This window comes from Kwoniella dejecticola, chromosome 6 (assembly GCF_000512565.2).
Source record: "Kwoniella dejecticola CBS 10117 chromosome 6, complete sequence".
Lineage (NCBI taxonomy): Eukaryota > Fungi > Basidiomycota > Tremellomycetes > Tremellales > Cryptococcaceae > Kwoniella > Kwoniella dejecticola.
In genome coordinates, this window is record NC_089306.1 from 556,191 (window position 1) to 570,011 (window position 13,821).

A 13,821-nucleotide genomic window follows, 5' to 3' on the forward strand; every position below is an offset into this window, starting at 1 on the left:
CGTTCTGGCGACTCATCAGATAAATCGCAACATAAGGCACACCATTTGATCTAAGGGAACAGGGAGAAGGTATCTGGCAAATGCCAAGCGAGAGAAGTATACACTCGAATGCATCATCAATATCTTTGGTCGGTCATACAGGACCGGACACCACCTCCTTCCATCACTCAGGTTGACTCGACCACTTGACCGAAGCTGCACGTTCTGACTTGAGCGAAGATGATCGATCAATCAATCAATCAATCAATCAAACAATCAAATGAATGAATGATACTCCACTGGCCAGTCACTTGATGTATCGCTTAGCTAGATCGTCGTGAGAGTATGAAGATCGAGATCTCTTGAGCTCTGGGGGATGAGAAAGATCAGCATTGGCGCACTGTCAAGTATCGGGAGTGAATATCCAAGCGATCATTACAAGTCAATTTACCTCTTCGCCTGAGAGAGTATGTCCATCAGGCGAATAAAGCGTGAAGCTAAAAGCAAATCGCAGTCGATTCAGCTAAAACCTCTGAAATATCACTTCCTACAGTATATTTCGGCTGCATATGTACAGTACTGTACGGTCGAGAATTGAACTCACTGATACCAGATATAATCGCTTCCTGGACCTGGATGAACTTCGTTAACCCAGTTCTGGAAAAGTCCTTTCAGGGGAGACACGGCGGAGATGCACCCTTGCCATCCTTTCTTGGTTGGGATCTGCGCGTCGAGTGAGATGATCTAGATTACAACAGGTGATACGATATACAGTCAGATTCAGCATGACCAGCGTTACAGCGCCAATCCAAACTCTTTCGAGGACGCAAACAATGAGTTACGTACTCGGTATCGAACCTGTTCGATCAAAGTTGGTCCGTCAAAACAACCTGACATATTGATCAGTCTTGCCAAAATGCGTGGGAACTGGTCGTAAGGGTGAAGCAGAAGCAGATGGCGCTGGTTGAGTACAGTTTGTCCGTAACGAAAATATCTGTTGGAGAAATATGGATTTTCAGCTGATTTCGGAACATTGGTCAGCCTTATATACCTTTTCGCAATATCCATTTCAGCGATACGGAAGCCTACAGAATGCCAAGAAATCACTTGCTGTTCCTACATTTCACGGTCAAGCGGTATCGCGGCATGAAGGGCTGAACTCTCTTTTGCTCCGGCCATGAGATCCCCATTCTAAAACGAGATCCTGATTTTGATCTGGATGAAGAGATCGATCCTCAGTGGCCGATTGGGCAGAGATCTCTTGGCATTGTACACAGGTCTCACAGTCAGACACAGCTGAAGAATGCCACACAGAGTCGTCAGCGTGACAAGGCTTGCAGCACGTCCTTCATTACCTATTCGTGCTGTACATTTATACAACAAATCTGCTTAGCTATGATACGACCCCCTTAGCCCGCGATCTCAAGCTTCGGGTACTCGGAGACTGTATCTGAACATAGCAGGCAATTCATCAGTCCATTTATATACAGCCTCACTGCCACATTGCGATGATTATCAAGTCAGAACCTCGCCCCACCCTACCAATATCTCAAGACATACTCCTGATTTCTCATCCCCTCGCACTTCAAGACCCTTGCATTTGGGCGCCTAATTCGGGTCGACAAGAAGTATTACTTCTGGAAGTCTGATCCTACATTCCTGGCGACGTAAATCCTAGTTCCCGAATGAATATCGAGATCTCTGGGGGTTACGGTCCCCGTCAAAGAGAGTCCGCGTGTGGGGTTTCTCAGTCTGAATCTGCAAATCAGAGAGACGTAGAAGATCAGCATACTGGAGGCCTCGGGCATCAGGGCCATGCAAACTGGTGAATTGAACACAGTCTGGCAGGACTCATGAAGGTACAATCTCTATCTTCAACACAGGAGAAGATGGGGGAGGCCAAAAGCGAGAAGAGATTCAGGGAGACAGACCCACTCGAAGTTCTGGAACGCTTCACCACAATGTTCTTCCCCCGCCCATCGTTCGAAGATGTCACTCAAGGGAGAAAGCGCCGAGAGACAGCCGTCCCATGAGTGTCGGTACGTGTAACTTCCATTGAAACGATTTTCGACGAACTGTTCGCCATCGTGAATTACTTTAGTATCTGCCCTGAGGCTCCAGCAGTGATCCGGGTGATGCACAACTCACGTAAAGATGGACTTGCTCGATGAGTGTCTCGCCTCGTACGCAGCCTGACATGATATATATGATTTGGTCGAGATGTGAGTGACTGCGATGTACTGAGAAGATTTGGTGAAAAGGGCTGGAGAAGAGTTGATAATCGCTGGCTGACTGTACAGCTACAGTCGGATTATATACACACGAGAAAGACAGCTATTCTCTGCTGAAAGCCTCATGGCAGGCTTTGGACTTTACATGCTTAAATTGATATGCCGATCGGTCTGATCGAGCAAAGTCAGTTGACATGTCTAGATCTTTTTCTTCGTCCAGAAGTGATTGATCTGTGATGGAGAGTGTAAGTGTAAGTACCTGATCAGCGCTTTCAGCGAACAGGATGATTGAACGCCTATCGACCTCATTCACTGCCAAGAGATTCGTCATCAGAAGTCGAAAGACCTAGCACTGCCAATCTATGTACAAAAAAATTGCGACCTCATCACTTTGTGCTCTGACCTGTATCGCCTCGGGAAAACGAGAAGCTCGATCGCATCTGACGAACAATCTTCAAACATCGCGTGCCGAAGGTAAGCGTAGGAGAATGCATGGACGAGCATGGTCTTAATGGATGGGAGCATCAACGGGTACTACGACAACAAATAGGACAATGACTTCTGCTACTGTATCTGCCACATAATCAACCAGTCTCATTCAAGACAGAGTCTCGAACGAGTATATGGTAGTCCCTGTGGTAATTCCCAGGTTTTGGCATTGCTACGATGTTAATGACGAACCCACTTTAGCAGATGTACTAGAATTGACCAAAGGGACAGGAGGGAGGGACGGCGTGATGCCTGGAGTAGATAGCAAAGAGGCGACACGAAGAATTGCGGCCTGATGAACTTACTTCTTCACCAGTCATTAACAGACCATCGGGATGATGAAGTCTGAACCTACAGCATAGCACATGTCAATATGTCTCCAGACTCAGCCGAAGCCACTTCTTGCACATCGTGAGATGATCACACGTCCGACTTACTGATAATGGGCATACCACTGTCCAGGGTGTTTATCATTCGTCCACCTTTGAAACAGCTCAGAGAGTGGCTTAGAAGCTAAGGTGGAGCCTTTCCAGGAGGTTCTGATTGGCTCATGGTGTGATTCGGTGAACTCGATTATCTTCCTCAGTGTTGAATAGAATTAGCTAGGATTTATGCCTTTACCGAGGGGAATCTCTTACCCATATCCCGACTATTCCTGCCTTCGCAGAGTCACAAATCTCTTTACCTGTATCAGGAGCATGGATATCCCCTGATTCAGGATCTGTAAGACAGCCTTGCATTTCAGAAGAATGGTGTATTCGCTATTGAGAATTGAAGGTGGTTGACCGATAAGAGTATGGGAAAACGGGAAATATGATTGCGGTAACTGGGGTACGATGAAGTCACTTTCAATGTAATCGTTTATTATTGCCAATACACGATTTCGCACCGATGCGGCGGCAGCGAACTCTTCAAAGAAATCCTTGTCATCATCAAGCAAAACAAGGGGTAAAGCTTGGCGTCGATATTGCTTCTTTGGATTACTCAGTCCGGTGTAAAGGCCAGAAGCGATGCCAAGGAACGTAATTGGTTGTCCGTATGCCGATTGATGAGCTGATCAATTTCTCGAAACAATGTACAGGCACATCGAATAGAATATACATCACACCATGTGCGACGGAATACAAGGCTTCCCCTAACTAGAACCTCTTTCCCTCTTCACGCTATCTAAACGAGCCAGACGATGGCGAAGATCTTTCTTCCAGAATGGACATCGAGCTCTTTACAAGTCTAGCCACATCGGGTTCATCAGGCATCAAAAAGGCGTGTAAGAGAAGCAATTTATCACGTACCTCACTGCCGTCCAAAGGTTGGCCTTGCAAGCTATCAAGGGTGAATCTGTGTAAGAAGCCAGATCAACAAATCAACTCATAATTTCATTAGACTTGGCTCGAGTCAGTTCCGAAGCCGTCGGACAGAGCCAGCTCACGAGAATTGTCCAACAGGACTCCCAGGATGATTCTCATCTACCCATCTCTGGAAGATACCGCTGAGTGGACCGTAGGCGGAGATACACCCTTCCCATTCCGGAGCTGGGTGTTGGGTCTTGTCGATGAACTGATAGTTCGATCCACAATGATCAGCATGATCGTGACCCTAGAGAGAAACGACTTACAAAGAGGTGGACTTGTTCGACGAAAGTAGGCCCATCAACACATTCGGACATGCTGAATTTTGCGTATCTCTCTGTATCTGTATGTGAGCGGTGATCGATTTGATCTGTCTATTGCCGTCTGAAAAGGAAAGAGGTGTGAGAGAAAGAAGAAGATCATTTCCTTTGTAAAGGAGGGTTTTTATATTGTACTGTACAGTATGTCATACAGTCATACAGTCAATCTTGTAAGCATGTGCAAATCACGGCCTTCCGGTCGATCATAAATGGTATGGTACACCGTGTCATCTGATCAACCCAATCAGTCCAATCAGAAGGACGTCGTAGCCGTTGTCGTTCTAGACCAATCTCAGCACAGGGCGGAAGCGATGTCGATGTTTTACACAATCAGACATGGGCTATGCAAAGGATGTCTCACATTGATGGGGGATGCGATGATATCGGCTCTGGAGGCGACTAGACTAGAGATGATCAATCATACAACTAGCCCATCGACAACCCATTCATGCTTCTCCGCATGTGTATGTCGCCTGTGTGTCGTATGCGACAGGATTTATGGATGTGGATTATCCCTGCATACGATGTTCAATTTTCATAACGTCTTCTTCCTTCTCCATCAGCTTTACCCAATGTGCTTCGCCAATCTATCTGCTTGATGTTTGTGTTTCTTGCCGCCACGTACTAAACTCTACTGAGCAGATTTAGCCTTGGCGGAAATGACGATGATCTTCCAATCTCTCGAGAAGTTGGGGAAATCGGAGGGTTTCTACAGAACATGGAAAGAACCTGATCAACATCTGTCTATTCCTCTTCCAAACAATAGGCAGAGAGGAAAAAAGTATTAGCTTACAGATTTGCCGTTGATGACGATCGGAAGGAAGTTAGGTGATTGAAGCAAGAAGCTATCTCAATCGAATCGGATCATTAGCTCTCTTCTACCCCACCTGGATCACCTTTGAATGCAGCACCAGTCCAGGTCGTATAGATGCTACTCACGTATATTTGTGTTTCTCGGAACCCTCGGGATGAAGCTTCTTAACCACAGTCTCAAAAGCCTTTCCTAACTGTTGATCGGCATCTACGTCGATTGTCACTTCGAAATCCGGTTCAGTCTTGGCTTCGTCCTTTGTCGCAGCGATGAACTGATCAGTCAGAGTGAAGTCAGCTTGAACTCTTCATGAGGTTCTCCTGCTTTGATAATCTTGAAGCGCGATGGTCAAGTGGACATATCACACAGTTGTCGGAGTGTTGTTGATTATCCATTATCATCTATCTATTTGTATTACGTTTGCTCGTGCTGATATACTTAAACTTACGTTAACGGGGTATTTAACCAACATTTCGGGTTCTTATCTTTGAGCTCAGATCGATTTGGATAGATGTAAGGGGTTGACGTTTAATCTGCTTGGTTCTGATAATGATGTTTGATTCGATGATTTATGCAAAAGAGTGGAACAGAGATTTTTCAATGATATGTATATATATGTATATATATGGACAGCGGTCAAAAATGTTTAGTCAGTCGTAGAAATGGATTGGGCAGACGATATAAGGGACATTTAGTCGGTAAGTGCTTCTAGTAAAACGGAGCCCACTAGGATACGCTAGATCATTCTGTAGACCCCCAATTGCTTCCCTTTGTGTACTAGAGTGAATCTGCATAGCCCTTCTATCTTCCGTCCAAGTCCGTCGTTCAACACGGAGATACGAGGACGACATGACGACAAGGAGCGCTTTCGGAACCAATCGCATCAGCTCCAAATGAATAGGCGAATCCTTCACTTCCTTTTACTATTGGTCCTGTGACTGGTCCTTCCCTATCCACGACTCGAGCTACGAGCTAGTGAGATACCTTGAAAGGGATCTTGGCTGATCTGTATAAGTAGACGGCATCTCTTCTTGCTGTGGTAGCCAAGCTGAGCAATGGAGGAATGATGCGACCAAATAAAATAGGGTGGGAAAAATCGGCAAAATTGAAGTCGTCTCAGGGAATCCGAAATACTTTCCGAAGACGGAACGACGTCCGACCCATATGTCGAGCCAGTGAGGCTCAGCTATGCCTGGTTTGGTCTTGCACAGTAGGCTGTGGAGTATATTATATCCGTATGCAACCGCTGCCAGGGTGGTATACTGGTACACCAACTGAGCATGTCGAAGAGCCTGAACAATAGAAAAAGCGCTTCTTGTTCTTGGCCCTCTGATCGAAACTGAGTATTTCATTTCTGCATTTCTCGCGTGCGTTGTAAGGAAGCATCGTGAGGTTTTTTTTCCACCGGTACGACGAGGCAAGACGGAACGGATAACTCAACATAGAACCAACCCGACGAAGGGTGACTATTGCGACTCATCGAAACAGCACTTATCAAATCATCCCATAAAGATATAGACATGGCTCATGAAACCCGTCTGTATGTTCGTATGTTCTATGGCTATTGATTTCATTGCGTTGAAGAGCACAGCCTCCTCGAGAAGACGCAAAAAATGAAGCCTGCTCAGTGTACAGTAAGACAAGTCTAAAGAGCATGGACGGTGTTGTCAATTGGAACGACCCTTCCCGTCAACGGAGCTTATACCTCTTTGATACGTGCTTTAGATCAAATCACTCGTGCGAGGTCATACTCTGAACATCGCGTTTCATTCTTTAGCATGGGGCTCAGGATCTGACAATCGAAGCTGTTGATATGTCCGGCGTCAATGAAAAAGGAATGAGGTGGAATACACAAGTGGACTGAGCTGATGGGCTTAAATTCCCACCGTCCTGGCAATAGTCGTGAACTCAGAGATTCGCCTAGAAGAGATTTCCTCTCGTTACCAGGTCGTTGCCAGAGGTCTCGATGTCCGTCAGTGCGTGAGCAAGGACATTATTGTGAATCCTTCAACTCTGGTGTCCATCCTCCCGCCACGGGAAAAGTTCAGACGAGAACGCCGAAGGGGACATCACACTTTAGTCGATATATGATGCATGAGGAGAACGTAACATCCCAACAGCACTGGCGATATGTCGCACCAGGCCGCTTCTCCCCAATGATCCTGATCCAAATCCAAAATCCCTAAATCCAAACCATCTTCTAACGATAGGTTTATTTGTGGGTGGACTTGATCTTGAAACCTCTGGACTGTAATCGTAAATGACGCATAATACATGAGCAACGGATTCCTGTCTCGGTATGACGGTAACGGTGGATGAAGGAGAACTCACCTTTCTTCGACCTCGGGCTTGCTCGAACTTCCTTCCCTTGGAGGCGATGTATGGCTTACCGCCCTTGAGGGGTCCACCGAAGTGCTTAACGGCCTCTCTGACGTTCCTCTTTCCTCGGAGCAAGACGGTGTTGGAACCTGTTGGGGCTCGGAGGGCGAGTTGGTCGAGAGTGAGGGCTTCACCGCCGGCGGCTACGATTCGCTCCTTGGCGGCGGTGGAGAATTTGAGGGCAGCGATAGAGAGTTTGGGTAATTCGGGTAATCTCTCGTCGTCCAAGATGGTTCCGACGGTGACGATGGTCTTGGAGTTGTCGGGGTTAGAGTTCTTGGTCTCTTTGACGATTCGAGAAAGGGAGATAGGGGGTCGGTTGATCTATTGTCCAATACAAATCAATCCAAATCATCAGTATCCAATTCTATTCCCTCCCACTCAGTCATTCCCTTGCGTTCTTTTTCCCATGATCGCTCTCCAAGTGTGCATAAACCCACCTTGCTCATAAACAATCTCTTGAGGATGACTCGGTTGAACTTGGAGTCGGTTCTTCGGGCCAAGAATCGGTAGAGCTTGACAAGCAAGAGGAGGTATGGGTCCTCCGACTTGGGAGCTTGTCGGTTTCCCTTTTTGACGTGGTGGTAACGGAGATCGATACCCATCTGTGATGCGCGAGTGGTAGCGAAAGATTGGCAGCGATTTTTCGAGGAGTTGAAGGAAGTGATTGATAGTTAAGGGGAAAGAAGTAAAATTTCGTTCATCAGCATTCAATCCTATCTCCATCGTTGACACCACGTCTAATCCATCCCCAACATTCCTCGACACCATTGGAATCGACAGCATCTCCATGCATTCCTTCGCTGTTCTTTCCCCAGACGTTCCACAATCCCTTCCATTGATGTTGATGGTCGAGTAACCTTCCACATGTCGTTGATATCTCCTTCCCGCCTGCTTTTCTTAATATGCTTTACTCCTGACCTCCAGAGCATCACGCTATACACCTTCCTTCGTCTTCCAAATGAAAGCAGAAGGTCAACTCACTTTGTTAGCTGTTTTTCTTGAACCTACCGAGGATAGAAGAAGAATTCCTACGAAAACCTTTAAATTATCTAAAGTTGGAGATGCTGTACGACCCAGAGCGAATACCCAAGCACTCGGACTACAAGCAATGCAATGCAGCATGAGCCAATACGCCAATACGCCAATACAATTTCCTACAGTGTAAAAGCATCAACCACCGAAAAATGCCATTATCGGAGAAACGGTAAACGCCGCTTACAAGAGACCAGCTCTGACCATGTGGCACATGACACCGCCATCAGTTCTGATCGCGCTTTTTCTTATCGCCGATGTTCTCGATGAAGGGATGCTGACGCGTTTGATGTTGTACCCGTGCCTGTAAAGGTCTTTTCGCTTGGGCCGATTTACCGGATCAATTCGTTGTTGATCGAGTGAATATGTTGAATGATTCTCCTTGTTCCCGTCGAATACCTTATCTAACTTTCACTATGGCTATCTTCTGTACATCTAGTCACCAGATGCTCGACATGGTCATGACCACAAATGATAGTGCAGCAATGACGGAGGACAAGGGACATTTCAAGTGTATGGCGAATGACGATCACGTTGCATTTCCAGCTGATCATGGTTTGCCACCTATTCCAAGCAGAATACGACCCATTCCTTTCCCTCAACTCTGAAAGCGAAATTGAACATTGAAAAGTTGAATGATGTTCTACATGCATCATCTTGGCCGGAGCTCTTACTAGTTTGGTCAGCTGCCATGATGACGACTTCGTCTTCCGCTCAACATTAATTGCCTACATTGATTCTTTAGTTTCTCATGTTCTGGTCATCCATACTTACACTTATACAGGTCAGTCACCAGCCACCTGTACTCATCACTTGTAGTGCTGTCACTCTCCATCCAACATTTCTCATTCAAGCATGGCGGAAATAAGGTCAAGCGCACGGAGACGAAGGCGTCGATACGTCAATACCACCGAAAACATCACTCAACATGGAAGAAGAGTAGCTCTGTTGGTCGTGCTATTGGCAGGCCGAGTAGTAGAAGCTGTGACTAGTGATACCATCACTCCAAGGTGAGTGATCCGCCTGTTCTGATTCTCGAATCAGCTGATTTCCCGCAATGTAGATGGGGTCATGCCGCTGTATACATCCCTTCCCCACCGACACTGATAATACAAGGCGGTAAAACCGATCCATCATCTTCTTACACTTACACCTCTTCGCCCAACACCGGCGAGACATTGATCTTGCCTCTTTCCTCCGCATTCTCCACCTCATCTCCGCCATTCACATCACTTGATACGCCTTCTGCGCCTACATCAGCATGGCATACCCTCAGTCCACTTTCCTCAATTAATGACACATGGGAGATACTCTCATTCGGCGGAGATGGAGGAACGACCGAACCTGTTCAAACGGGATTCAACTCGGCCTGGATTTTATCTGTAGATCCGAAGCAACCTGATATGAAGTATACTAGATTACCAGCTGCTGTTAATGGTCAACCGATGAGAAGGATATACCATTCCACCACCTCAAGTCCGGACGGTAAAGCATACATAACGGGAGGTATGAAAGGTGACGGATCAGGAGCGACTTTCTCGGAAGTATACACCTTCGATCCAGCATCTTCAACATTTTCACCATTACCGGATCTACCTGTTGGCCTGTATCATCACTCTTCGGTTCTTTCACCAAATGGGACTCTGTTAGCTATGGGTGGAGCATACACTTCCCCGTCCACTGGCGGAGCTGCTCTGCAGTCATACGGGACTTTGTATTCACTGGACACTACATCTTCGATGCCAGCGTGGAAACAGGTCACGACGACTGGGAATGTCCCGGAAGGTAGAAGAGGTGCTACCTTGGTGACGAGTGAAGATGGGTCAAAAGCTTTCCTATTCGGTGGGGCGGATGCCACTCTAGCAGAGGTATATGGGGATGGATGGGAGCTTGACCTGGCGAAATGCGCTTGGGAGGAAATGGGAACCAGTGATCAAGGCGAGTCTAATCCTCCTAACATGGTTGAGCATCTCGCTGATCGGATCGACGGGGTTTTCACAGGTGTAGAAAGCCGATTTGATCACACAGCTGTTTCGATCGGTGGGAGCCATATTGCGATATTTGGAGGTAAGCTGAATGCCTTCTTGCTCACCAGAGGAGGAGCTCACGTAAGTACACGCAGGATATGGAAGTGATGGACCTGTGGACTCGACACTGCATATATGGGATTCGTCGACAAATTCTTGGGCTACAGACTTCACGCCCACCGAATCGAGCTCATCCTCCACGTCCGCAACAGCCTCCTCTGGTGAGTCTGCCGTGCATGGCGGGACTCTCTCCACTTCTCGCGCCGCGACTAGGACGCAGTCTGCATCAGGATCGGAACCCACACTCTCAGATGCAGCTGATCACCCTTGTGCGTGACACTGTTATCCATACCTAGCGTTCAGTCTTGTCAAACGGAGTATGACTAATCTGGCCAAATTTCGTTAGCTTCGGTGTCTGCATCCGCGTCCGGTACCTCCGCACCCACCGATGCTGGTGCTCACAGTCATCCTCTCACGACACCTATCAAGATCGGTCTCATCCTCGGCATACTAGCTTTCGTAGGTCTATCGTTCGCCCTATGCTTCTGGAGATACCGTCGTCGAAGAAATGCCAAACTCGCCAATATGGCTTCTTCACCTTGGCCAGCGAGTGGACCGAGGGGCAGAACACCTTCAAGACCATATGGGTCAAGAGAAAAAGGTGGTCCAGGGCTGATGGAGCACCTTAGTCCGGAAAAGCCCGAGGGAGGGTACGAGGCATGGGGAGTCAAGGAAAGGGGGGCGTCAATTGGCCTGGGAATGGGTGCTATAGGAGCGACATTGCATAGTATCTCGAGCAAATTTAGCGGAGCGAAAGGTGATCCTTATGCGGAATTACGAGATCCTCCTCTATCAGCAAGCGAAGAGGAAATAGGTGGACCGCTTAGGAAGTCAAGTCGAAAGGTAGGCGAAGGAATTAGATTACTTGGTCCTCGACCCGAACGACAGAAATCACTGTACTATAGTCCATCTCCTGAGAAGCCTGTTAGACAAGCTAGTATCGTTCGAAACTCGCGGATAGATATGCTCCGAGAAGAAGATACCCCTCGACCTAAATCTAGATTAATTCGTCCGCTAGTTGGAGATGAGGAGGAAGACTGGGTCATGCGGTCCGATGAAAGTGGTAATAATTGGCGATCTGCAAAATCCATATTGGATAATCGACATCCCGAAGATGCTGATGCGGATCAAGATCCTTTCCTTGAGAGGGAAGACTCTTTCGATGATGATGCGCCTATTCTACCTCCTGTCAGAGGCGGTCCTGTACCCACGCCTCGCGATTCAAGGAGTGACTTGGGTACCTTCGACGAAATTGCAAGTATGTCCAACCCGTATTCAGATCTGTCAAGAAACCCTTATTCCGACGTGTCAAGAAATCGACTATCTGCTGTATCCCATAACCCATCGTTAGACTACCACTTGCCAAGTATGTCGCCGTCCGACCCATTGGACCTAGCTGGACTCCTTGTTCCGCCAGTACTAGGAGGTGGCAACCGGTATTCACAGACCAGTATTCCGACTTCTGCTCGATCAGGTCTGTCAGGTCGATCCGGCCAATTGACCGCTCTTTCAGATGCTGAAGAAGGTATAATTCACGAAGCGCGATATATCCATTCTCAATCGCCCACCCTGGTCTCGCCCTCGGAGGTCGCTTATGAGCCTATCAAACGGAGTGAATCGTTTTTCCGACGAATGGCTGCAGGAGGTATAACATCCCTTCTTACCTCCTCCACCAGGTCGAACACACCTCAAAAGAAAGATCTAGATATCAGGGATCCGAATCCACCACCCACGCTATGGCCGGTAATCTCGAAAGACGATCTCATGTCGGCGACTTCACCAATATCACCGGAAAGCAGTACGGCCACTCATCCTCCGACGAGCTGGAGAGGTGATCTACTCCCTCCGGATAACGAGCACGGGAAAGGTCCTAGTCTGTCTTCGTTGACTTCTGCACGCTCTATGAGAGATATGGTACTGGTGCAACGGGAAGCTACCAGTTCCAGCATGGAAAGCGAAGCCGTCATCGAGCGATCTTCTTCGCCACCACCACCTGACGCATTTTCGCCCAACGCAGATGACTTCATGCCTGATGCGGAGCAACAAGAGGAATCTGATCGATATGATGGCTCGGGACATGGTCGACATCCTAACGGTCTGACGATGCCTTCGCCAGATCTGCATGACGGAGATGAAGAGTCTCCTGGTGAAATCGTATTTAATGGTGCAGATTTCACTTCTCCTCCCATCCTACCTGCATCTTACCTATCATCGCCATCTGCGATTCCACCGAAAGAGTCGGCCACCAGTAGGAAGGCATCCTTGAGACCAACTCCGATAACGCCAAAAAAGGTCGACAAGAAAACGCTGAAAACTTCTGCTACGGACGAGGCTTCCCTGCCGCCTTCCGGATCACCGGTACCGACTCCTTTGGTACAGCATAGAAGACCTGTCAGAGATGTAGTCAACTCAATCAACAAGCGAGGGGGCTCGACTCCGTTCAGTCTATTGAGTCCGCTCTCGAACTATTCTCCAGCTCTAGATCGGAAGGCATCGATATCGACTAATAATACCGGTACTTCTTCGACCGCTTCACCGGTCAACAATACCGGCATCAACGGGACTCGAAAAGACAAAGGAAAAAGAGTTGACTCGATCGGCGAAGAGGAAGATGATGATCCGTTTGGAACACCAAAAGCTAGACGACCTATAACGATAGCTGAGCCGTCCTCAGCTGGGCACGTGTACGGAATGGGCAATAAGAGAAAGACCTCGAGTAATGCTGGATCTGCAAGACCGACGACCATGTGGGAGGTGATTAAGAAGGATCAGTTGAGGGTCGCTAATCCTGACAACTCGAGGATCATTAGCGGTACCGGTGGTGGGTCGAAGTAGGTCATAAGCTACATTATAAGTAACGACGGACGGATTTCTTTTGTAAAGCTTGGTCTCTCGTGCTTTGTATTCAAATTCCTTGTCTCAGCACATGTATTCAGACTTCGTTGCGTTGATACGCATACAGTACTTATCAAGAATGGCTACTCTGCTTTGGTGCATGTAAAAAGATGTTGTCCACGCTGTACGAAACATTTGCAGATCAAGATGCACATTGCATCACATACAATATATACAATCAGACTTGTCACGAAGCTACAGTATTATACAGTACAAATTGATTTGATCTTTACAAAATCCCGACTG

The 13,821-nt window shown here is 47.5% G+C and overlaps 6 protein-coding genes across 6 annotated transcripts; 1 reads left to right on the forward strand and 5 right to left on the reverse strand.

The window, feature by feature from the left end:
* Positions 1-306: 306 nt before the first annotated feature.
* On the reverse strand, positions 307-876 carry I303_105087 (uncharacterized protein; the record flags this gene model as incomplete). Its single annotated transcript, XM_065969093.1, has 4 exons — positions 307-348; positions 431-476; positions 584-723; positions 826-876. The coding sequence occupies 4 exons, from the start codon at positions 874-876 to the stop codon at positions 307-309; spliced, it is 279 nt and encodes a 92-aa protein (XP_065825165.1).
* A 734-nt stretch (positions 877-1,610) lies between these two features.
* On the reverse strand, positions 1,611-2,178 carry I303_105088 (uncharacterized protein; the record flags this gene model as incomplete). The annotated part of the gene is made up of 3 exons (XM_018408759.1): positions 1,611-1,737; positions 1,915-2,054; positions 2,128-2,178. The coding sequence occupies 3 exons, from the start codon at positions 2,176-2,178 to the stop codon at positions 1,611-1,613; spliced, it is 318 nt and encodes a 105-aa protein (XP_018262450.1).
* Positions 2,179-3,866: 1,688 nt separating this feature from the next.
* On the reverse strand, positions 3,867-4,365 carry I303_105089 (uncharacterized protein; the record flags this gene model as incomplete). Its single annotated transcript, XM_018408758.1, has 4 exons — positions 3,867-3,929; positions 3,992-4,037; positions 4,129-4,256; positions 4,315-4,365. 4 exons carry the CDS (start codon positions 4,363-4,365, stop codon positions 3,867-3,869), a joined length of 288 nt encoding a protein of 95 aa, XP_018262449.1.
* A 634-nt stretch (positions 4,366-4,999) lies between these two features.
* I303_105090 (uncharacterized protein) lies at positions 5,000-5,651 on the reverse strand (the record flags this gene model as incomplete). Its single annotated transcript, XM_018408757.1, has 4 exons — positions 5,000-5,077; positions 5,162-5,213; positions 5,308-5,453; positions 5,628-5,651. The coding sequence occupies 4 exons, from the start codon at positions 5,649-5,651 to the stop codon at positions 5,000-5,002; spliced, it is 300 nt and encodes a 99-aa protein (XP_018262448.1).
* Positions 5,652-7,391: 1,740 nt separating this feature from the next.
* Positions 7,392-8,163, reverse strand: I303_105091 (60S ribosomal protein eL18; the record flags this gene model as incomplete). Its single annotated transcript, XM_018408756.1, has 3 exons — positions 7,392-7,427; positions 7,511-7,882; positions 7,999-8,163. 3 exons carry the CDS (start codon positions 8,161-8,163, stop codon positions 7,392-7,394), a joined length of 573 nt encoding a protein of 190 aa, XP_018262447.1.
* Positions 8,164-9,448: 1,285 nt separating this feature from the next.
* On the forward strand, positions 9,449-13,515 carry I303_105092 (uncharacterized protein; the record flags this gene model as incomplete). The annotated part of the gene is made up of 5 exons (XM_065969094.1): positions 9,449-9,603; positions 9,657-10,531; positions 10,595-10,660; positions 10,716-10,949; positions 11,027-13,515. 5 exons carry the CDS (start codon positions 9,449-9,451, stop codon positions 13,513-13,515), a joined length of 3,819 nt encoding a protein of 1,272 aa, XP_065825166.1.
* Between the last annotated feature and the right edge of the window lie 306 nt (positions 13,516-13,821).